The sequence below is a fragment of the Acomys minous genome (genome assembly GCF_964271855.1).
Source record: "Acomys minous genome assembly, chromosome: 11".
NCBI lineage: Eukaryota > Metazoa > Chordata > Mammalia > Rodentia > Muridae > Acomys > Acomys minous.
The window spans coordinates 55,879,711-55,904,229 of NC_140492.1; the positions used below are offsets into that span (position 1 = coordinate 55,879,711).

Consider the following 24,519-nt stretch of genomic DNA (forward strand, 5'->3'; position numbering starts at 1 on the left):
TGGAGACAGAGGTAGACGGATCTCTGTGAGTTCGAGGCCAGCGTGGTCTATAAAGAGAGACCAGAACAGTCAGGGCTCTGTTACACAGAGAAAACCTGTCTCAAAAACAAACCAACAACAACAACAAAAGTAAGCTGGGCATGATGGTACAGGCTTTGACTCCAGCACTTGGGACATAGAGGCAGGCAGATCTGACTCCAAGTTTTAGGCAGGCAGGGCTACATAGTAAGATCTCGTGTCAAAACAACAAAACTACAACAACAACACTCCAGTAAGTTTAGGGGCAGGGGAATAGCTCACTGGGCAAGATAGCTTGTACTATAGGCATGAGGCTGGAGTTTGAACCTCTAGCACCCTTGTAACAGCTGGGCGTGGCTACATGTGCCCAGTACAGAGTAGGGACCAGAGATCCCCAGAGCTCCCTGGCCATTAAGCCTAGCCAAAAGGGCAAACTTCAGGTCCATTGAAAGACCCAGTTTCCAGGCCAGGAGGCGGAGAGTGATGCAGGGACGTGCCGAGGGTCCTGATGTGACTCCACGCGAGCAGGGGTGACACTCTTCCACATGCACTACGTGTACATAGCATGAAGAGTGCAGAGTCAGTTTAAAGATGAAATTAAACTCGTCTGTTAGTTGTTTACCCCCATTGAACAGAGTTTTCCTTTTTAGAGAAACTGGCTGAGCCGCTGACTAACAGTGGTGAAAACTGTAGAAATCATGAACTCATTTTTTGTGCAAGGTGTGTGCAACTTGGCTTAAAACTTTTTTTTTTTAAACATTTCAGTTCGGCAGAACGTTCTGGAGAAAAAGAATCATGAGTTAGTGTGGCAAGGAAAAGGGACATTCAAGTTAACTGTCCGGTTGCCCGCAGACCCAGAGGAAGCCTCAGCCTCTAAAGAGGCAATTCCAGAAAAGGTAAAGAAACCTAGGAGGGACTCAAAAGGACACAGGGTGTGAGTCCAAGGTGTGTGGGGACCTCCATGATGAAAATATGGTAAACATGTGCTGGCTGAGGTGGCTCGTGTCTTTAATCCCAGCACTCGGGTTCAAGAGGTAGGCAGAGTTCAAGACTAGCCTGGTCTACCAGCCAAGGCTGCACAGTGAGACTGTCTCGGAAAGAAAAGAAAGCAAAATGGGTAGATGGGGGCCTAAGTCCCACGAGTGTGAGAACAACCAGAGCCGTGGAACGATGGCTGTGAGCAATGAAGAAGCAGTCACATCTTGACACTTTTTGAAGAGTCAAAATTGGGGGGGGGAGTACAATAGCAATAAATTTGGGGTGTCAAAGTTTGCTTCTATTTGTCTTGGCTTCTTTTTTTTTTAATTAATTAATTATTATTATGTATACAGTGTTTTGCCTGCATGTTCATCTGTAGGTCAGAAGAGGGCATCAGATCCCATTATAGATGGTTGGGAGCCACCATGTGGTTGCTGGGAATTGAACTCAGGACCTCTGGAAGAGCAGTCAGTGCTCTTAACCTCTGAGCCATCTTTCCATCCCTGCCTTGGCTTCTTTATAACCGGAAGCCTGCCATCTTGTTTTTTTTTAATCTTCTTGAGAGGCCAGCAGTTCACACTGTGTGCTGTTTCTTCAACTGGGAAGAAGATTGCCAGGGATCTCTGTGATGTGCTGTGCACACACAGTAAACACGAAATGACCACTAAGTGTGTGTGTGTGGCGGGGGGGGTGGGGGGGAGGGGAGAAGCACAGGCTACGTTGTCTTACCTTTGGCATGAGCTGGGGACTCTTGTGTGCACCTCATTTCATCATTGACTGGTATGACCAGCAAGAAGACATGCTGTGACATGCAGCCTCCAGTTCCTTCACCAGCTCCTTACCCAACGGTGTCGTTATCATCTCAACTTAGCTTACGTCTCCAGTCTGGCCCAAGAGGTGTCTTATTTATACAAAGAAAAGACTCGTGTATTAATGCTGTCTTACTGTTTGGGGTTTAGGAGTCCAAGACAAAAGAAGGTGCTGTGAAACCAGGTAAGGCGGCCCTGGTGTTTACCAGGCAGTTTGGTCTTTATTAAGCACGTTGCTTGGGAGATTTTCCCTCTAGATTCACACACCGTGCAGAATCTTCTTAGCCTGGGGCTGTCTTCAGTTGCATCATCTTTCCAGGTGTATGAAACATTCCCTGAGGGAGCCCTTTCAGCCATTAGGGCCCCCCAGCAGAAGAATAGGACCAGCTCAGAAATGTCTCCAGATGGGAAGAGGGGAAGAAGACCTGGGAGGCAAAGAGCAGCAAGGATAGGACATGGAACGGATGCTGTGTGGTTCTCTGGGTATCAGTGCTCTGTGAGACCTGGGTGTGTTGTAGGTGGAACCCAGTGTCCCAGCTCTTCCGTGCGCACCTGCTGTAGGGTGCACAGCCAGCACTGGGGCTCGGGGCGGGGTCTCCTGCTTCACTAGTGGGTGGGCAGGGCCATGTCCTGGCCCAGACTTTAATGAAGGAGTCACTGTTACCCTTATAAAGGGTAACAAATAGATAACCAAGATCAGCAAGGGCAAGAGATGCAGACATTCAAATCTCAGGGGAAGGAATTCTTTCTCTCCCTCCCTCGAGACTCTCACTGAACCTGACGTTTGGCCTTTTGGCTAGGCTTGCTGGCCAGGGATCTCTTGGGATCTGCCTATCTCTACACTGGGCACACATAGCCACACCCAGCAATTACAGGGTGCTGGGGGTTCAGACTGAGGCCCCCATAAGCACACAGAAAGCTCTCTTACTCCGTGAGCCACTCCTCATTAATACTGCTACAGTGTTGCTTTTTTTAAAAATGTATTTATTTTTGTTATTATGTATACAGTGTTGTGTCTGTGTGTACACTTGCAGGCCAGAAGAGGGCATCAGATTACACTATAGATGGTTGTGAGCCACCATGTGGTTGCTGGGACTTGAACTCAGGACCTCTGGAAGAGCAGTCAGTGCTCTTAAGCTCTGAGCCATTTTTTCAGTGTTGCTTTTTAAAGTAGTCTTGGGGGCTGGACAGATGGCTCAGAGGTTAAGGGCACCGGCTGCTCTTCCAAAGTTGCTGAGTTTGATTCCCAGCAACCACATGGTAGCTCACAACCACCTATAATGAGATCTGGTGCCTTCTTCTGTCAGGAAGGCACACATGCAGGCAGAACAATGTACGCATAATAAATAAATCTTTTTTTAAAATAAAGTAGTCTTTTGTTTAGCATGAGTGTATGCACACCCTCAGATATCTTTGCTTTCCCAGAGAGAGCCAAACGGGAGTGCTCTAGCTCAGCGAGCCTCTGGTGAGCCTCAGCTATATGCCATGTGCCAGCAACGCTAAGATGAGGAGAGTTAAGCCCTGCTTTTAGAAACTGTGGCTACAGTCTAGTACTGGGGAGACATATATGAGGGATGATGTATATTATCAGAAAAACAAAGCAGAAAAATTAGATCAAACTAATGATAACAACAACAAGAACAACAACAAAACCCTAATGCTACATTTTAGGTTTTTCGAGACAGTTACTCTTAGCCCTGGCTGTCCTCCAACTTACAGAGTTCACCTGCCTCTGCCTCCCATGTGCTGGGATTAAAAGAGTGTGCCACCACTGCTCGGTGGTGCATTTTAGTTTTTAATTCACTAAAGCGAAGGCTTCATTATCCAAAATTTCCTTTTAGCTGAGTTAGCCAAGAGATGGTAAAATCAGGGTGGGGGATGGTGATGGGAGTGAAGGGGTGGGGGGTTGTCTAAGGATCATTTACTTTGATAAAACCATGATTTAATACCTTACACCTAGCTGGGCGTGGTGGCTCACGCCTTTAATCCCAGAAGAGGCAGAGGCAGGCGGATCTCTGTGAGTTCAGGACCAACCTGGCTTACAAAGTCAGTCCAGGACAGCCAAGGTGACAACAGGGAAATGCTGTTTTTAAAACAAAACAAAACAACAAACAAAATACCTTGCACCGTTCACTGTCCTTTCCTGATTTATCAGATGATTTGGACACAACCCATTCTCCCAGTGGTGGAGCAGAGAAAATGGAAGACGTCCCGAAAGAACGTGAGAATACGTCCTCCATGGTGGTATTTGAAAACCTGCCAGAGAGAGCAACTGACATAGTGCTGACCTTCCTAGTGGAGAACATAAGTGGCCTCTGCCCCAGTGACTTTAAGGTGGAAGTGATCCGAGACTTTAGCGTTGCTGTGGTTACCTTCTGGAAACCTATAGGTGAGTCCCAGGAAGCCGTGCGCTCCCAGGCCTCTGGGCATCACACCCCAGAGTCTGAGACATCTCTGAAAGTTTGACTCCTTTTTGGAGGGAGTAACTAAGTCAGTACAGATGCTTTTGCCCTTAAAGTTTTGAAAGAGAAATTAATTCTGAGATCAAATTTGACTATGTTCAATAGTCTGCCCTTTACTGTATGATCACTTGAATGGGGGGGGGAAGTTGGGGGGGAGAGAAATGGAAATTTTAAGGTGACCCCAAGTGAACAAGCTTGAACCTCTTACATCCCTGGGAGGGATAAAGACTGACCCGTTACCACACTGCATTTACTGGAAGACAATAATGCCAGCAAACTAACCCTTAGCCCTTGCCGTAAGTCAGGCACCTGCTAATTTCTACGTATGTTAAGTTAGTCATTCCTTCAACGACCCTGTAGCAGGGGCACAGCGGTGTGAGAGACAGGGACCTGGATTTGCGCTCAGGCAGCTCTTCCCTTTCTCCTACCGCGTCACCACACTTCTTCTTGGTATAACCCTCCCATGGTCACACATGCAGAGACGACGGAGCCCACTCAATGGGGACAATGAATGCCCTGCCAGCAAGATGGCAGAATGGGCAAAGGCGCTTGCCGTCAAGCCTGACAGCCAGCCTGAGTGTGATCCCTGGGGCTCTTAAAAGTTGTCCTCTGGCCTCTCAATGCACGCATGCATGCATGCATGTATGTGCACTTGCATGTGAGCACACACACACACACACACACACACACACACACACACACACACAGAAACATAAAAAAGGAAATGAGTGCTCTGTTAGGTCATTGTAACAAGAAAGAATCGTCTCCTCCTAGACGATTTGGGCAAATTCCAAATCCGAGGCCTATGTCCCAGGGCCGTGGTGGTGGGGTACCAATCACACCCACAGATGGTGTGGTCAGAGTGTATGAAGTTGTTCCTTTTCCGCTCATCCATAAAATGGGGATGATCACCACCTAGCTAAATTCCTGTGAAGATTAAATGAGATATACTTAATGCGGTACCTGAGGCATGGTAAGGATTCGGTAGAGGGCACTATTGTTATTTCAAGTTTATTCTTAGTTCTTATAAAGGGAAGTTTGCCTGCATGTATGTATGTTTGTGCCACATGCATGCAGTGCCGGCAGAGGCCAGTAGAGGGCATTAGGTTCCCCCTGGAACTGGAGTTACAGATGGCTGTGAGCCTCCAGGTAGATGTTGGGAACTGAATCACAGTCCTCTGCAAAGGTACCAAGTGCTGTCAACCTCTGAGCCATAAAGGGACATCCATCTGCCTCTGCCTCCCAAGTACTGGGATTAAAAGAGTGCGCTGCCACCACCGCCACCACCACCACCACTGGCATCACCAACCAGACCAAAGCTGGGCGTGGTGTTGCATGCCTTTAATCCCAGCACTCTGGAGGCAGAGGCAGGTGGATCTCTGAGTTCGAGTCCAGCCTGGTCTACAAAGCAAGTCCAGGACAGCCAAGGCTACACAGAGAAACCTTGTCTCAAAACAAACAAACAGCTGGGCGTGGTGGCACGCGCCTTTAATCCCAGCACTCGGGAGGCAGAGGCAGGCGGATCGCTGTGAGTTCGAGACCAGCCTGGTCTACAAAGCAAGTCTAGGACAGCCAAGGCTACACAAAGAAACCCTGTCTCAAAAAACCAAACCAAACCAAACCAAAAACAAATAAACAAAAAACCGAAACAAACAAACAAACAAACTAACAAACAAAAGTAGGACCAAATGAGAAAATGGAGGAGGTTGTAGACATAGCTATGGCAGCAGTGTCAGAATAAAACAAAAACACCTCAGACTCCCATGTTGCTCCAACATGGCATTGCAGACCCAAGCAATTGTATATACAAGGACAAAAAAGGGGCTTTAAAAACATGATTAGTGTGTGTGTGTGTGTGTGTGTGTGTGTGTGTGTACATGAACATAAAACTGAAACTGAAAGTGGTCTTCGGATATGAGTTTGGAGTCAGGCTGTGGGTGTGGACTCCTTGAGAAACTGGGGAGAGAGGCGGCATTGTAAGGATACTGAAGCCAGTTGGCCATGGCTGAAGGATAAGCTCAGTGGCAGAAAAGACCCCCGCTGGCTAGTTCTCCCTTCTCCGTTGTAGCCAAGCCATTTGTTCAGTCCCATATAGATATGCCATCAATTTTTTTCTCATTTTATCTTCTCTTGTAGATACCACAAAATTTATTACTGATTGTACCAGCCATGACACAAGCAAAAAGCTCCAGCTTGCCCCGAGACTTCTGGAAACAACAAATGTAGTCAGGGTGGAAAACCTGCCTCCCGGCGTGGACGACTACCAGTTGCAACTCTTCTTTGAAAGCCCTTACAACGGCGGCGGAAGAGTCGCCCGGGTTGAGTGTTTCCCTGAAGAGAGCTCTGCGCTGGTTGAGTTCTGTGACTGCAAAGGTACCGGGTCTCGGCCTGCCACACCGGGCATACCCAGAGCTTACTTAAACCCCTCCTGTGTTTTGTCCACTCATCTGTGGGAAATGGCGCCAGTCCTCTCCTGAGTGCAGGATGAGGGCAACAGTGCAGACTGTGGTGAGACACCAGCTGGTGGGAGACAGTGCAGAGCCTCCATGACTGAAAGAGTCGCCGTTCTCAGAACAGGCTATTCTCCCAAAGAGATAGATCCGTGTTTTAGTTCCCCGTGTTGATTCTCAAGTTGATTTCAACAAGTGTAGGTAAAGATGTACTCAGAAACATGTACAGTCCCCCAAAGCATTTCTTTCTTTCTTTCTTTTTTTAAACTGAAGTGCCTGGACAAGGCAAACTTCATTAAAAAAAAAAAAAGACGGTTTATTTATTTATATAGTATTCTGCCTGCATGTACACCTGCAGTCCAGAAAAGAACGTTAGATCACATTTAGATGGTTGTGAGCCAGCATGTGGTTGCTGGGAATTAAACTCAAGGCCTTTGGAACAACAGACAGTGCTCTTAACCCCTGAGCCATCTCTCTAGTGCCCCCCTCCACAAAGCATTTCTGTCCCCTTCTGTCACTGTGCTGAGGCGGAACTTATGGGGGCATTTTCTCATAACCTCAGGATGGAGACTGAAAGCCGCATCGATGGTGACGTCTCCCATGGTTCTTGAGTCAGACTGACTTGAGTTCAAGTCCTATTTGGTGTTCACTGGCTTTTGACCTTTAACCCTGAAACCTCCTGTTTTCTTATCTGTAGTGATAGCACATCAGGAGTTACCTCAGAGGAGTGCTGGAAGAGTTACATGAAATAATCCCTTTACTAAGCTTGGCCTAGGGTGGTGCTGTGTCCATGCTAGAGCTCACTCAGCCTAGCCAGGTATACTGCCTCTCCGGAGCTGCTATGGAAGGTTGGACCTACATCTTTGGGCCTCTGAATGTCACAGTCTTGCCCTCTGGCATGATTCCAGCCCTAAGATTGAGTCTTACACAAGGGTATTATTTTTTAGCATCTTTATACCATGGGTGCTATGTCAATCCAAGTTTTTAATCTCCATGCTGATACTTCCTACACTTGCCCAACAATTATAACTAAGTGAAGGTGAGTCCTGGATGAAGACAGAGAGAGAGAGGAAGAGAGAGAGAGAGAGGGAGGGGGAGAGAGGGAGGGAGAGAGAGAGAGAGAGAGAGAGAGAGAGAGAGAGAGAGAGAGAGAGAGAGGAAGGGAGGGAGGGGGAGGGAGGGAGGGAGGGGGAGGGAGGGAGGGAGGGAGAGAGAGAGAGGGAGGGAGGGAGGGAGGGAAGGAGAGAGAGAGAGGGAGGGGGAGAGAGGGAGGGAGGGAGAGAGAGAGAGAGAGAGAGAGAGAGAGAGAGAGAGAGAGAGAGAGAGAGAAGAGTGCATTCACCCAGGGGCAGGGTGTGGTTGCTATCTTGGTACACATGGTGGGTGGGAGATTATAATGGGAAAGGCCTTACTAAAGTGTGATTGTTGAGGCTGGCCTCTCCAACGACGGCGAATTTTGATTTGGTGTAGGGGCAAGAACATGGGGCCAGGTTGGCTCACAGTGGCAGGTAGCTCAGACACTACCTCTTCCTATGGAGCCCTGACTTTTCCCAGCCTCAGCTCTCTCACCTGAGTTTAGGATGTCTTAGAGCCCTTACCTGAGGGAGCCACTGTCAAGATTAAAGGCATTACATTTATGTACAAGGCTTGGGAAAGCGATACATGGTGCTGGTACAATTATGCTTCTCCTGCGAAGATATTAATACTCTTAAATTAAACATGAAAGTTAAATTCTAGGGATCTACAGGAAGGGACAGACAGCAGAATGTTTCCCACCGAGGATTACAATGTTCTTTATATTGGTACAAAGATCAGCCATGTGCTTGCACCCAAGTTTGTATCTGTTTCTTACTGTGTCACAAGAACAACAGATTCAAACATGATTTCAGTGTGGAGTGTATAAAGTCGGCCTTGTGAAGTCACTGCATATCAGGCTATATGTGACCTCATGGGAGAATGCTACCTTTAAGTTCTGCAAACGTCAGTGACTTTTGCCCTTCAGAAGAGTTTGTTTTGTGTTCTTTTTTTTTTTTTTAATTATTTATTATGTATACAGTGCTCTACTTGCATGTACACCTGCACGCCAGAAGAGGGCACCAGATCTCATTGTAGATGGTTGCGAGCCACCATGTGGTTGCTGGGAAATGAACTTATGACCTCTGAAAGAGCAGTCAGTGCTCTTAACCACTGAGCCATCCCTCTAGCCCTTATTTTGTGTTCTTTTTGAAATATGTGACACTGACATCACTGTTATTTATTTATTTATTTACTTTTCTTTTAAAGTGTTAGACACCGTTATGGCCAAGAAACACAGCTTCAAGAAGATGCCACTATCCGTCTTCCCCTATTATACCTCTCTGGGCACAGCCTTGTATGGGGAGGAGAAACCTTTGGTCAAGCTTCCAGCATCTTTCCAAGAGTCCCTGGGTCTTCCTTTGTGGAAGTTCTTTCAAAAAAACGATCATCTGATTGAGGAGATAAATGACAAAATGAGACGCTGTCACTGTGAGCTGTCGTGGTCTGAAATCGATGGGAAGTTGACTATCAGACCTGCTGCCACCTTAGCCAGCCACAGGCCGAGCATCAAGACCTGGAAGGAAGATGCCTCCGCAGCTCTCTCCAGCCTGAGGTCTAAATATGAGGTTAAGCTTTTTGAGGTGCAGTCACCAGTGTGGGACATCATCAAGCACGCATTGGGAGATGACAGGGTCCTGATTGAGTTTGAAGGGGAGAGTCTAACCTTAGCAGGAAGATCAGGAGAGGTTCGCGCCATCAGCCAGCAAGTCAAGGAACTAATAGACAGCACCACAGAGAGGCTTAGAAGGGAAGAGCAGAGCGTGAAGGAGAAAGCGGCCGTTTCTCAGGGAAAGCATTTTCTTTTGCACCACACTGGTTTCCTGGAGGATCTGAGCAAAGAGTACCCAGAGATGGAGATCTCTTACGATGACGCCACTCAGTACCTGTGCTTTAAGGGGCTCCCTGCAGATGTGTATAAAGTCAAGTGTGAGATCCAGGAAAAGGCGCATTCCATGGTTCAGAAAGAAGTCTCGGTTTCTTCTGACGTCTTCCTGTTTCTGCAGCGAGTGGACAGCCGGGAATTCTCCAAGACTCTTTTTGAGGCACAGAATATTCTCGCCACATATGAGCTGAAAGGCACAGGTCTCCTCTTAACTGGTTGGTCTGTCCAAGTCCTGGTAGAAGCTGAGAAGAAAATGCTAGGCACTTTAAGTCATAAGTGCATTGAAGTTGAGGACAAAGACGTTCTTAGCGGCAGTGCGTGGCGAAAGAAGATTCAGCCTCTGCAAAAGAGACACAGGTCCTCCGCAACCATTGTGGTAAAAAATGAACTGACTTCAGGAGTGCAGGCTGAGGTCGTTGTCGCAGGCTGTGTGAGAGAAGTAAGTGAAATCCATAGCCAGCTTTTTGAGTTCTTGGAAAACCACATGAGAGTCGAAAGACTGGTTGAAATAGAACCACCCTTGATTATTGACTATTTAAAGACAGACAAGGTGCTGTTGTCAAAGATAAAAAGGGCAGCCGTGCAGGTGAGTTTTAAACCGAAGGGCAACCCAAACAGCATTTTACTAACTGGCCCCAAGAGCAAAGTTCTAGAGTGTGTGAACACAGTAAAGGAAATCCAGAATTCAGTCTGCGTCAAAAGATTCCAGACGGACAAAGCCGGCGCCAGGCACTTCTTCCTGGATAAAGAATCCTATTACAAAATGGAGGTCAAACGCCAGTATGGATGCATCATTGAACTCCAGGAGGATGGGGACAAAGAGGAAGGCAGCTTTGAGGAGCAGAAGTGCCTGGTAGAGAGGGGCATCGCCCCCGGAGTCACGTTGATTGCCCAGCAGGGAGACCTGTCTCAGTTTCCCGTCGACGCGGTAGTGAACGCGGCGAACGAGCACCTGAGGCACATCAATGGCCTCGCGCTCTCCCTCTCAAAGGCGGCTGGCCCTGAGCTTCAAGCAGAGTGTGACCAGATCGTAAGGGACATCGGCGGCACAGTCTTCCCTGGCAATGCTGTTATCTCCAAGGCAGGCAAGCTCCCTTGCCGGCACGTCATCCACGCCGTAGGGCCTCGGTGGAAAAATGACAAGGTCCTCGAGTGTGTGAGCCTGCTAAAGAGAGTTGTGGATCAGAGCCTCACATTAGCTGAAGAGTACAAGTGCCAGTCCGTGGCCATACCGGCTATCAGCTCTGGCATCTTTGATTTCCCCTTAGACCAGTGTGTCTCTACCATTGTTTTAGCCATCAAGGAAAACTTCCTCCGTAAGCAGGACAGACGCACCTTGAAAAAGATCTATCTGGTGGGCCTATCGGCGAAGGTTGCCGAGGCCTTTGCCGAGGCTGTAAAAGATGCATATAAAGACACTCTCTACCACACAGCTTTCTCACCCAGTTTAAAAGCACCTGTACCATTAGGGAAAACACCACCAAGTCAGGACCGTCTGCTGGTGTCCCCAGAAGGCCTGAGAATCCGGCTGGTTGAAGACAGTGTGCAGAATGCCAAGGTGAGTGTCCCTGTGCTGTGATGCCACATGGCCTTGTAACTGCCTTCTTGAGGGCCAAAGAAAGACAGAGTGGAGGGGAAGAACAGGAAAATTCCATTACTTCTCCCTCAGCCTTCAAACGCTTTCCCACAGATACTGGATTTCTTGTCAAATCATCAGTCAGGCATGGAGATTTGGTGTGTCCGGAAGGATTGAAAGGGCCCTGAGATAGGTCCCAGTAACTGAACATCTGTAGCAGCAGACATTGTGTACCTTTCTGCATTTTCATCACTTTCCGTCTGTCAGGTTTTGGTCCATCTGAGGATGGCTTCTCAGAGTTACAGATGGGGGAAAGAGTAGGGGAAATACAGAGGGTGGAATCTCCATAGCCAGGAGCAAAGGGTGAACGGGTGCTGGGGTGGAGGGAGCTCAGTCCCCTGAAGCCATTTGCTGGTCCTCTGTGAGGAAGGAGTGAGCTGATTAAAGTCCTAAGTCAGGGCTGGAGAGATGGCTCAGTGGTTAAGAGCACTGTCTGCTCTTCCAGGGGTCCTGAGTTCAATTCCCAGAAACCACATGGTAGCTCATGACCATCTATAATGTGACCAGATGCCCTCTTCTGGCGGGCAGGCATTCATGCAGGCAGAATATAAATAATAAATAAAGAAATCTTTAAAAAATGAAGTCCTAAGCCAGCACCACTGGGTGGCACTTATCCCACTACCTTTACATGACAAACAGTTGGACATGCTTTACAAGAGAAAGTGTCTCTAAGCATCCATCAAGAGCAGGTCCTAGTACAGTGTGATCAACAATGACACAATGGAAACTTTTAACCTGGACATGCTGCTGTAGCACAGCCCCGCAGGCTATATGGAGACGAGTTAAACAGCATCTAGCAGCCATGGAATTAGCTGTCCTTCTTTATCCTTAGACAGCTTTCATAGCTCACATACAACGCACATACCCTTTAATCCCAGCACTCGGGAGGCAGAGGTACATGGATCGCTGTGAGTTCGAGACCAGCCTGGTCTATGAAGTGAGTCCAGGACAGTCAAGGCTACACAGAGAAACCCTGTCTCAACAAAACAAATCAAAACAAACAACTCACATACCTGCTTCAAGTGGGCATACCAGTGGCTTTTAGTATATTCACTAAAAGTACAAATGGGAGGTCCTCCTGGTGATGGACCTTGTGTAGGGACAATTCTTAGTGTGAATGAGAGAGAGAGAGAGAGAGAGAGAGAGAGAGAGAGAGAGAGAGAGAGAGACAGAGTCAGGCAGAGACAGAGAAACAGAAACAGACAGAGAGACAGACAGAGTGTGATGTAACAACAATTGTGCAACCCCCACTACACTCTAGTTTTGGTGCATTTTCATCCCACCTGAAAGAAATTTGTGCCCATTAGCAGTTACTTAATTTATCCACCCACTCACTCCATCCTCCCAGCTCTAGATAACATCTAATCTACTTTGTTTTTATATTTACATTTATTTATTTAGTTAGTTTTTAAATTTTTTTTTTGAGACAGGTCTTACTACATTGCTCTGGTTGCCTTAGAACTTGCAGTGTAGACCAGACTGGCCTCCAACTCCATCTGCCTCTGACTCCCAAGTGCTGGGATTAAAGTTATACACCACTACACCTAGTTGTATTCGCCTGTTCTTGAAATTTCATATAAATGAAATAATATATTTGTGATCTTCTGTGATCAGCTTCTTGCACTGAGTAGTGTTTTCAAGGTCATCCGTGTTGCAGCATATCCAGTATTGCATCCTTTTTAATGGCTGAATAATGTCGCGTCAGATGAATATAAATTTGGGTTTCCCCAGCCATTAGCCAATGGACATTTGAATTGCTTGCATTCTGAGTTTTATGAACTTCGTTTCTCTGAGCATTGATTTACAAAGTGTATACAAGCAACTGTTGTCTTCCTTGTGCCGAGCCCAGTGGCTCAAATGTAGCCATGGTTGATGAATACTTTTACTAAGAATTTGAAAAGAATCTTTGCTTTTTTGTCTTTAAGACCCATGTCATTGTCAACTCCGTTCCCTCGGATCTTGCCCTCAACATAGGACCCCTTTCTCAAGCCCTCTTGGAAAAGGCTGGGCCACAGCTCCAGGAGGAATTGGACAACATAGGACAAGGGGTCTCTGTCAATGTGGGAACAATTCTTCAAACCAGTGGCTGTAATCTGAACTGCCGCCACGTATTTCATGTGGTGGTTCCTCCTTGGAAAAGCAACAACACCGCGTGGTCACTAAAGGTAGGACGCAACTTTACATTTTCCAGGAAATGGGGTGGCTCTCTGGACTCCTCTTTCAGCACACCACAATTAGTCCGTCTGTTCTTCCTTCCTTCCTTTCTTCCCAAAGATTTATTTATTATATATACACTCTTCTGCCTGTGTGTATGCGTGCACGCCAGAAAAGGGCACCAGGTCTCATTATAGATGGCTGTGAGCCATCATGTGGTTGCTGGGAATTGAACTCAGAACTTTTGGAAGAGCAGCCAGTGCTCTTAACCGCTGAGCCATCTCTCCAGCCCAAAAGCAAATGTAACTGATCTTTTGTTTGTTTGTTTGAGTCAGGGTTTCTTGGTAGAGCTCTGGCTGTCCTGGGATGCATTCTGTAGACCAGGCTGGCCTCAAACTCACAACGCCGCCTCTGCCTCCCCAGTGCTGGGATTAAAAGCGTGCGCCACCACCTCCTGGTACCATGGCCGTTTCTTTTCAGTTGTAGGTGACTTTTTGTAGGTCATAGTTAATGAGGTCTGTTGGCTGTTGTGATCAGCAGTTACTGAGGGTCGGGGGAGTATGCTACTTCGGTGAGAAAAGTAAAGTGAGGGCTTGAAGCTGAGAGACAGGGAAGGTGGAGTGACTCTACATTGTCTTTTTTTTTTAATATTAATTAATTTATTATTATGTATAGTGTTCTGCCTGCAAGCACACCTGCAGGCGAGAAGAGGGCATCAGATCACAACATAGATGTCTGTTGAGGCATCATGTGGTTGCTGGGAATTGAACTCAGGACCTCTGGAAAAAAAAAGTCAGTGCTCTTAACCTCTGAGCCATCTCTCCAGCCCGGATTCTACATTGTTGTATGGGTGTCTCACAGTCTCTTCCCGTTTCTTCTCCTGCGTTTCCCTCTTTAGACTGCTGTTAACTTCTGTTGAAAGCGTAATGGAGTGGACAGTGCTTCCAGTAAAAGCTGCTGAATGCTTATTCTTCCCCTCCCCCACCCCCGAGATAGGGTTTCTCTGTGTAGCCTTGGCTGTCCTGGACTCACTTTGTAGACCAGGCTGGCCTCGAACTCACAGCCATCTGCCTGCCTTTGCCTCCTGAGTGCTGGGATTAAAGGCCTGTGCCACCCCCTGCTTCCCCCCCCCACCCCCCCCAAATGCTTATTTTTTTAGGGTCTCCAATTTCTAAACAAGACATTTAAGGAAGTGCTTTATGCTTTTCAGGCCATGAAAGATATCATCCGTTACTGTCTGAAGACCACCCAGGAGCTGTCTCTACAGTCAATTGCATTTCCAGCAATAGGAACAGGAAATTTGGGGTTCCCTAAACCTGAATTTGCTAAATTAATAATTTCAGAAGTGCTCAAATTTAGTAGCAGGAACCAACTGAAAACTTTACAAGAAGTTCAGTTTCTGCTGCACCCAAAAGACCATGAAAACATTCAGGTACAGCCTCAGCTTGCTTCTTATTATATTGGCAATTGCAATTTTGGGTCTGCGTTCTTCTAAATTTTCTTGGCTGTTCAGGATGTTTATTTAATGTATTTTCATCACAGGAATGTGCAAGAGAAGTATTGACTGGTTATATGTAGCATGGCAAATGTAAAGAAAAATTAGAGAAAAACCACTTCCTATTCAGGAAAGTTTCAAACACACACACAAAAGTACATACCAGTTTAATGAAGTTTTCTTACCTCAACTACTATTTCCCTATGGGCAGGTGCCTGATCTTTTTCCCTTCTTCTCTTGTGATGTTGAAACAAATTCCAGGCACATGATTCTATCTCTAAACTGTTAGAGTTATTTTTATAAAATCGTGTTTGTTTTTTAGTTTGTCTCTTAACCCGGCTATCACACAAATAATTCAGGCTCTTATATTATTTTAATAATAAGTTTCACAGCATAAGAAGTGAAGAGTAACTAATGTATTCTTAACCCTCTAAGCTAATGTGGTATCCTCCCAGCATATACATCTGCCTGTGGCTCCACCCCCTACTTCCTCTTCTAACTTCTCCTCCCCTGGCTGGCAGGAAGTCCAGCCCTATTCTTTTCCATGCTCAGAGATTGGCTGTAAGCTTCTATATCGGCATACCAGGGGACAATTGGGGAGAAGCGTTTACACAACATTGAGACAGGATATTCTCAGAACAAGGATTGTAAGCAGTTATTGGTGGTACAGAAATCAGCATTTGAATTACACAATAACTTTATGCCTACGCCAAACAATCCACCAATTTATTTTGAACATAACCTTTCTACTAAAAAAAAAAAATCTGGAAATGGTAGTCATTACTTTGATTTGATCAGTTATGGAGTTGATGTGTGAGTTTACAGATGTCTCTCCATCTTTACATCTTTATGTCTGAATCAGAAATCAGATAAGTTTCACACATTGTATTACTGGTTATGACCTTTTCAACCTGTAGGGTTGCCTCTCACATGGACATGAAGATGTTAACACATAAAGGCACAGTTGTAGCCCAGACTGTTCACACTCATGGCAATCCTCCTGCATCAGCCTCCAGAATGCTGGCGTTACAGGCATGCATCTACCTGCCCACACTGATAAGAGTTCTTAATGACTCCCCTATGGTATGCGCTGTTTGTGGTGAGACAGGCATTTATTACATGTTCAGCACATACTTTTCCTTCCAGAAATCATAATGACTTTGGACGTTTAGATTTATAGACACTAAGCCAATATTTTTGTATGAAATTTATGTATGATAGTTTATGAACATCTGTGTCAATAGGTCTGAGTCCTGGCACCTAGACTTGAGCCTTCCAAGCTTTATTTGGGAAACTCTGCTCTCTCTCCCTCTCCCTCTCTCTCTCTCTTTCTCTCTCTCTCTCTCAATCTGTCTTTCTCTGTCTCTCTCTTAGTCATTTTCAACACAGAGTTTCCCTGTAGCCCTGGCTGTCCTGGAGCTCACCCTATAGACCAGACTAGCCTCAAACTCACAGAGATCCTCCTGCCTCTGCCTCCTGGTGCTGGGGTTAAAGGTGCGTATCACCGCTGCCCAGCTGGTCTCAGTTTCTTTTATACATAGACTATTCTGAGGAAAGGATTAGATTCTGCAGACACCCTAATGCAGTTACATGCTATTATTCTCTCTCCAAATGTGGTGAATTCTAAATATTTAAAGACATTTTAAGCTTGAATTACATTTACAAAAAGAGCCATTTGTAAGGGGAGGCTGGAACAGAGATTGCGAAGCAGGGGCCTGAGATGTACCCATGGCTTTGTAGGCATGCTCTCTCTGAGCTGCTTGGCTAGGGGCAGGACGCGTGTTCCGTGCAAACACGCTGAGTGGTACAAAATGCAGAGATTTGTTTAGTCAGCCTTAACCCAGTCCCCTCTGCTGCAAGTGTGACTTTTAGATGAGATTATGCAAATATGCAACTTAATATACTTTTCAGATAAAAGTATGAAGTAAGCATTTCTACATTTTTTAATGGCTACTATTTTACCGCACGGGCATGGGGAAGTGTACTGAACTACCCTGTAATTGGATTTTAACTGCCTTGTGTTTGTTGTGAACAGCACTCTAGTAAATACCCTGTGTTTACGTATTTGTTCACATCTCTCTTTTTACAGGACACATTTGTAGAAAAAGAATTATATATATGTGTATGTGTGTGTGTGTGTGTGTGTGTGTGTGTGTGTGTGTGTAATGTGTATATTTAAAAATGTAAAAGTAAATTAAAAAATACTGTTTGAGAGTTATTTTCCAATTATGTACGTGTGCCTACAGAATCAAATGCCCCAGCAAAGCAAACACATCCATCAAGTACTGAGTATAATGGCCAAAACTGTGTTTATATTTCCAGGCATTTTCAGATGAATTTGACAGAAGGAAGAACGGAAGTCCTAGTGACAAACATCCCAAGGCTGAAGCTACACAAGGTTCAGTAAAGCTTTTCTATGTTGACAGTGTTTTCTTGTTCCTGAGTAACAATGCCAGATAGGGAATGATGGGGATAATTTTCTGATAAGTCAAACTGTGGACCATATTCAAGTATTTTCCATTCATGTAAGTGAAAGGACAGAGGCCTGTTCATGGGACTTGGGGGAAAAAATGAAGATGTGCCAAATTATGTAATCTGCACAGTGGGGCTTTCAAATTACCAGTGAGACTACCACCTCCAATGGGTGCTGTGGCGTGGATTTTCCGAGACACATTAAGAGACGATACAAACCAATACTTCTCTGTCAAATTTGGTTTGCTGTCTCTGAAGTTATCTTGTTTGGGGTTCACTGAAGCTATGAAATGGGGTTTTGCTATGTTGCCCAGGATGGCCCCACAAGCTTAAGCTCAACGGCTCCTCCTGTCTGGGCCCAGGGCCAGGGGCATGGTAAAGGACAGACAGTACAGAGATCAGGCGGCCTGAGACCTGAGTTATTCTTGCTTCTGCTGATGTGGTGACTGACTCTGACTGCTCTTATTTTTTTTATTTTTTATTTTTTTCTTTTCTTTTCTTTCTGGGCAGGTGTCTATGGGAATCTCTCCAGCCCTACTTTAGGAGTGCATGAAATGAATATTGGCCCAATCCTCTTTCAAGTGGCCACTGGGGACATCACCAAAGAAGTGGTCGATGTGATTGTCAATTCAACATCAGCCACGTTTAATCTCAAAGCAGGTACTTCATGGAGATGGATTCGGTCTCATGTAGTTATCAGTGTGGCAGACCCTGGAAAGGAGTGTTTCTGTAGCTAAGTGATTTTGTTGGCTTTGACTTTCTTTGCTTAATTGATAGCTAAAAGTTATTTCAATGAGCTTTCTTCTCTCTCTCTCTTTGTATTTTTCTTTTTTTTTTTTTTCAAGACAAGGTTTCTCTATGTAGCTGTCGCTGTCTCCAAACTCACTCTGTAGACCAGGCTGGCCTCAAACTCCTGAGAACTGCCTGTCTCTGCCTCCTCAGAGTGCTGAGATTAAAGTTGTGCATGCTTACAACTGGCAACATTTTTGAAACTTTTTTCTTTGTCAATAATGCCTAGGTGTGGGACTGCTCTATGACAGGGAATGTTGAGAGACAAAGGCTGTCTTTCTGGTCAGTCTACCATCTTGATTTTCTCGTGTAGGGGTCTCCAAAGCAATTTTGGACGGTGCAGGACAGAATGTGGAGAAAGAATGTTCTCTCCTGGGTAAGGAGCAATGCTACCTCCTGGTGCTAGACCGTAAGTGGAAGATTGAATATGGATGGCTGTGAGGAAACCGAGGAAGGTTTGGGAAGATAACACATTAATCTTAAGATCATGTATTTCATGAAGGAATTCCATATGAAAGAAATTAAGTGGAAAGTTATCTCACAGTTACGTATGGCTTAAGATTAAATTAAGCCATACAACTTTACCACACATAGTGTCTCAAAGATGTTCCCTCGCCAAATCAGACATCTTGCTTTCTCAGAGTCGGCTCATCCCCTGATCCTGCATCTGTTTGTGTCCCCAGCTCAACAGGGCAACAAAGAATATATAGTTACCAAAGGAGGGTCACTGCAATGCAAGAACATTATTCACGTCGTGGGCGGGAATGACGTCAAGAGGTCAGTTTCCTGTGTTTTGGAAGAATGCGAACGACGGAATCACTCATCCATTTGCCTACCGGCTATTGGCACAGGTTCGTTGACACGGGCTGTTAAGGTTCAATCCCAACCTGTCCACTTCCCCGTGGTCCTCACTGGGTTTGGATGAGGACAGTGACACCTCACCTAGGCATGGACAGCTCCCTCACTCCAAGGTTCCCCCAACCCACTAGGGAATGAGCAAAACCTGTGGGTACCTTAAGTAGGAGGAGGGTGCCTTCATGCCCACCTAAATTCCTACATGGTCTGAGGCAGAAGGAACCATCTGTGTCCCCACAATCGTCTACAGCAGTGGTTCTCAACCTTCCTCACACTGCCACCCTTTAATACACTTCCTCGTGTTGTGGTGACCCCCGCCCCCTCCCCCCAAAGCCATAACATTATTTTCGTTGCTACTTCTTAACCATGATTCCGCTATTGTTATGAACTGTGATGTAAATGTGTTTTTTGGTGGTCTTAGGTGACGCCTGTGAAAGGGTCATTTGACCCCCAAGTGGGTTGTGACTCACATGTTGAGAACCACTGGTGCACAAGCTTAGTCAAAGGCATCTACTGTCATTTTCTGCCACAGTGATGGGCACCATTAACAGGGGTAATCCAAATAAACTTGCCCAGGGGACTATTGGATTGCTTGTCACATGACTTTGCTGGCAGCCATTCACTCTGGGCCACACCCTTGATTAGAAAAGGATGTTTCAGCCGGGGCGAGGTGGTGCACACCTTTAATCCCAGCACTCAGGAGGCAGAGGCAGGTGGATCGTTGTGAGTTCGAGGCCAGCCTGGTCTACAAAGGGAGTCTAGGACAGCCAAGGCTACACAGAGAAACCCTGTTTCAACCTCCCCCTCCCCCAAAAAAGGATGTTCCATAATCTTACCAAGCCAAAGGCTTTTAGGGCTTGAGAAATAAGACCTGGACCATGCTGAGGACAGGAGTGAATCTACTCAGTGGCTGCTTTGAATCTTGCCAGGCGGGGAGAATCACACTGAGGATGGTGAAGGAAGGCATCCTAGAGGTTCAGGATAATGAACACGCCCAGGATTATTGACTATAACAAGTAGCTTACAGTTTTGGGTACCTTAGAAAAATCAGGTCCCCAGAGATAGCTGGGAGAATGCAGACACATGGGTAAAATCAAGCAGAGGTAAGTTGTCTCTCGGGGGCCCATGCTGTCTTAAGATGCTATAGCTTTTACATTTTTACTGATTGATTTTATTTATTTATTTTGCCTTTATGACTTTTAATCTATTTTTTTTTCATGATTCAAGACAGAGTTTCTCTGTCTTGACAAGGTTTCCTGGCTGTCCTGGACTTTCTTTATAAGACCAGGCTAGCCTGGAACACAAAGAGATCTGCCTACCTCTGCCTCCCAAGTGCGAGTGCTGAAATTCAAGGCGTGCGCCAACACGCCCCAGCTACCTTTTGTGATCTTTTGAGGACACTAGTAAATCAAGGGAGGTGGGGGTCACCTGGACTGTGTAATAGGAGAGCAGCTCTGGGAGCCTGGGATCAGCTGAAAAGGACAGATGTGAGTGAATGTCACAGACCACAAGTTGTATTTCAGGGTCTTTTCCTGGGGGTGTTGACTTATCCACAACATAAAACAAAACTCCCTGCTCCCCCTCTTCCATTCTGTATCTAGGGCATCAAAACAATGTGCTGACCTAATGTTAGAAGCATCCACGCTGACTATATCGGGAGCAGGCATTTTTACTGCCCGTGACAACTAGAATTCCTCATTTGTGCCGCAGCTGTTTTGCAGGTGGATCTTACTTAACCTTGTCTTTTTTGTGTGTGCTTTTTTTTGTTTGTTTTTTGTTTTTTTTGTTTTTTGGTAGGAAGTGCTCAGCAGAAGGCGGATGTAGTTGCTAAAGCCATAATGGACGCCATTGAAGAATTTATCCAGAAGAAATCAGTCCAGGCTGTGAAGAGAGTCAAAGTTGTTATCTTTCAGCCCCATATTCTGAATATTTTTTATGACAGCATGAAGGAAAGAGAAGGCTCCCCTGCTCCTCCCCAGCAGTCCATGCTGTCTAAGTTTGTCTGTGAGTTCTTCACTTTTATGAAATATATATTCCTAACTTTGATGTTGAAGGGAGTAAAAGAAGTGTTCGTTTCAATTTTCTCCATAGCCTTCTTTAGCTTTTCAAAACAACCTTCCCCAAAACGCAACGCCCTGGTTTTGGAGAAGAAAGAAGAGCTGACGGTTTTCCAGGTGTGCGGCGCCGATGAAGCCAGTGTGGGAAGGACCATCTCCTGGCTCCAGGACCTGCTCACCAAGGAGCAGCTTTGCTTCACCAGTGATGACGAGTGTCTCAGGGACTTCGATGCCAAGGAGTACAAGAAACTGAATGAGATGCAGAAGAGGCTGAACATCTTCATCGATCTGGACCGCAACAAACCGTCGATCACGGTCTCGGGAATCAGCAGAGATGTGGTGGAAGCCAGAGATGAGATCGAGAGCATGGTCAAGAGCCTCCGCTTGGCCAAAGAAAAGGAAAACCAGGCCGAGTATGTCTTTACGTTTGTGGAGTGGAAATATGTTGACAATAACATCACGTACCGTTTCAACAAAATCGCCAACATGGAGTTGGAGGAGGCATGGAAGGCAAAGCGCAAGAGCACTGTGGTCAAAATTCATAATGAGGACTTCACGGTGAACTTGAGCACCAACACTGCCACGGGCCCTCAGGGACAGAATTTCACTGTTGAGCGCTTCCTAAAATCCGAAGGTGAGTTAAGTGCTCAGGCCTGTCAGCCAGTACTCTGACTTTAAGTTTAATGCTATTGTACAAACACAGTACTTTTTTTGTTTTTGAGACAGTGTTTCATTGCGTAGCCGTGGCTGGTGCCTGGTCCAGTACTCTATATAGGCAGATCAGACTGGCCACAAATTCACAGAGATCTGCCTGCTTCTGCCTCCCAAGTGCTCGGATTAAAGTCGTGCGCCACCACACCCTGCCACATTAAATTTTAAAGTAGATAAAATTCAAATAACCCAGTTGAATCATTTAAAAATCTTGGTCTCTGTGGTTGCAGACCATACACGATAGCTAGGGAGTGTAGCATGGATGAATTCTGCTGCCAAGAGCAACCATTGTGATTGTGACAACAGCTTTCCCCTTTGCTCCTATTTCTGCAGCGTATAGGCTTTCTGGAGCCAGTTCTTCTGACGGAATAATGGCTGTCCAGTCAGAGACAGAAAAGTAATTTTAAGCTGGGCGGTGGTGGTGCATGTCTTTAATCCCAACACACGGGATGCTGAGGCAGGTGGATCAATGTGAGTTCAAGGCCAGCCTGGTCTACAGAGTGAGTCCAGGACAGCCAAGGCTACACAGAGAAACCCTGTCTCGAAACCCTCCCCCTCCTCCCCCAAAAAATAAAATAAAATAAAGAAGAAAAAAAGAAAAGTAATTTTAAAAGGAAAGTGGCCTAAGGGTCTCAAGAACACAAAGGCCAAGGAGAGGACAGGCTTGCTAGAGTTGGCCTGTGTGTTCACAATGATGACTGGGAAGAAAAACTGATTTTACTCCCAATTCTTCTTTTTCCTGAGCTAAGATTCCAGTCAGGAAGCAGCCTGCAGGCCCCCTGAGGGATCTGATCCCCAGGAAGGGAACATTTTGTCTTGTGTAGACAGTCATTCCTGCCTTCGAACCACAGCAGCCCTCCTTGGCTTCTCACAGACGATACTCGTCTTCTGTAGGATCAGTGGGAATGAAGCCCTTAGACTCTGAGCGACTCCAGAGGAATGACATACTACACATGGCATTCCGCAGCCTGCCACAGGCAAACCTCACTACCCACCTACTGCTTAAGGGTGTAGCGAGGCAAATGAGACTTTCCATGTAGAGCGCCCTCCAGTGGCAGTGAGGTGTTCTGGCAGAAACCCATGCACATGTGAAACTGCGGAGATTGCCTCAAAAACAAGTTAGGTAATTAATTTGTTAAGTTAATCAGAAGAGAGGCTGAGCCGGGCATGGTGGCGCACACCTTTAATCCCAGAACTCAGGAGGCAGAGGCGGGCGGATCGCTGTGAGTTCGAGGCCAGCCTGGTCTACAAAGCGAGTTCAGGACAGCTAAGGCTACACAGAGAAACCCTGTCTTGAAAAAAACCAAACCAAACCAAACAACAAGACAGAAGAGAGGCTGAGCAGTAAGGGGAGGTAGATTAAAGTGTGTAGTTGGCCCTCACAACTTGTATGATTAAAACAGAAGGTATAGACCCAAAGGTATAGATTACATAGGTATAGACACAGGTATAAACCCAGAGGTAGAGACACAAGGCTATGAAAACCTAACTTGGTACACCTGTGGCGTTTCCTCTGGAGGAGGTACTGGCAAACGAGTCCACGTGTGTATCAGGCGAGAGATTTACCACTGATCCATCTCCCCGTATCAAGATGATCCACACTTTTAACATCCTTTTTACAAAGCTACCTTGAAGGCATGATATATTATGAGGTTGTAACCCAAGAGGGAGGCAGGTTTCCCCCCCCCCCCAAAGCATACTGGAAATGTACACGGGAGCCCTAAATGTCTTCCCTACAGTTGAACTCCCTGAAAACTGGACCGACATGACGCAGAAGAAATTGCTTGTGGTCATGCTGCAAACCAGCGACCCCGAGTACAACATGGTGGCAACCAGGTTCAATCAGACCTCCTCGAACTTTGTCATAGAGAAGGTAAGTCGGCTGCTGACAAGGAGTTCCCTGGTGGCAGAAATAACCAATAACACCATCCTGGGTGAGCCCACTCACGTGGTAGGCCCACAGAGGTGGCCCCAGGGGTCAAGATCTCGCCCTGCTCTTGCTGAGGACCCCAAGTTCCAGGTTTGGTTTCCAGACCTACGTCAGGTAGTTTACAACAGCCTGAAACCATGGCAACAGCACTCTGAAATTAAGCTTTCCCTTGAGCTTAGTGGCAATATGTTTTTATTTATTCCTCTTATAGCCCCTGTGGGTACCTGCACAAACCCAAATATACATATTTAAAAATTAAAAATAAGGTCTTAAAACATAACACTTTCACTTTCTATCATATTTTTCTTACTCAGAATCAGCCAGGTTTGTGTGGCTTGTGTCCTCTCACCTTTACGTGGGTTCTTTCTAGGGGTAAGATTCAGGTCACCAGGCTTCTAAAGGAAGGACCTTTACCTGCTGAGTCACCTCCTTGGCCACCCCACCTTCAGTTTTCGAAGGACATTTTTTTGCTGGGTATAGAATTCTGAATTGGCAGGGTGTTGGTTTTTTGTTTTGTTTTTGGTATTAAAAAATTTAATTCCACTATCTTTTTTTTTTTTTTTTTAAGTTTTTCAAGACAAGGTCTCTCTGTGTAGCCTTGGCTGTCCTGGACTCACTTTGCAGACCAGGTTGGCCTCGAACTCACAGCCTCTACCTCCCGAGTGCTGGGATTAAAGGCGCGCGCCACCACGCCCGGCTAATTCCACTATCTTTGAACTTCATCGTTTCATATTGTATTTCTCT

At 46.1% G+C, this 24,519-nt stretch overlaps 1 protein-coding gene across 2 annotated transcripts in view; it reads left to right on the top strand.

The window, feature by feature from the left end:
- Positions 1-24,519, top strand: part of PARP14 (poly(ADP-ribose) polymerase family member 14) — a 32,999-nt gene that overhangs the window by 4,827 nt on the left and 3,653 nt on the right. The window contains exons 2-15 of one of the 2 annotated variants that reach the window (XM_084800493.1): positions 784-914; positions 1,956-1,989; positions 3,961-4,194; positions 6,404-6,640; positions 9,001-11,234; positions 13,238-13,477; positions 14,677-14,898; positions 17,284-17,359; positions 17,944-18,093; positions 18,536-18,598; positions 18,906-19,073; positions 20,875-21,081; positions 21,169-21,768; positions 23,585-23,718. In XM_084800493.1, the coding sequence (XP_084656619.1) occupies positions 784-914; positions 1,956-1,989; positions 3,961-4,194; positions 6,404-6,640; positions 9,001-11,234; positions 13,238-13,477; positions 14,677-14,898; positions 17,284-17,359; positions 17,944-18,093; positions 18,536-18,598; positions 18,906-19,073; positions 20,875-21,081; positions 21,169-21,768; positions 23,585-23,718 (4,730 nt within the window). Of the gene's footprint in view, positions 1-783; positions 915-1,955; positions 1,990-3,960; positions 4,195-6,403; positions 6,641-9,000; positions 11,235-13,237; positions 13,478-14,676; positions 14,899-17,283; positions 17,360-17,943; positions 18,094-18,535; positions 18,599-18,905; positions 19,074-20,874; positions 21,082-21,168; positions 21,769-23,584; positions 23,719-24,519 lie in introns of those variants that run through there. The other variant, XM_084800494.1, reaches the window with a different exon arrangement.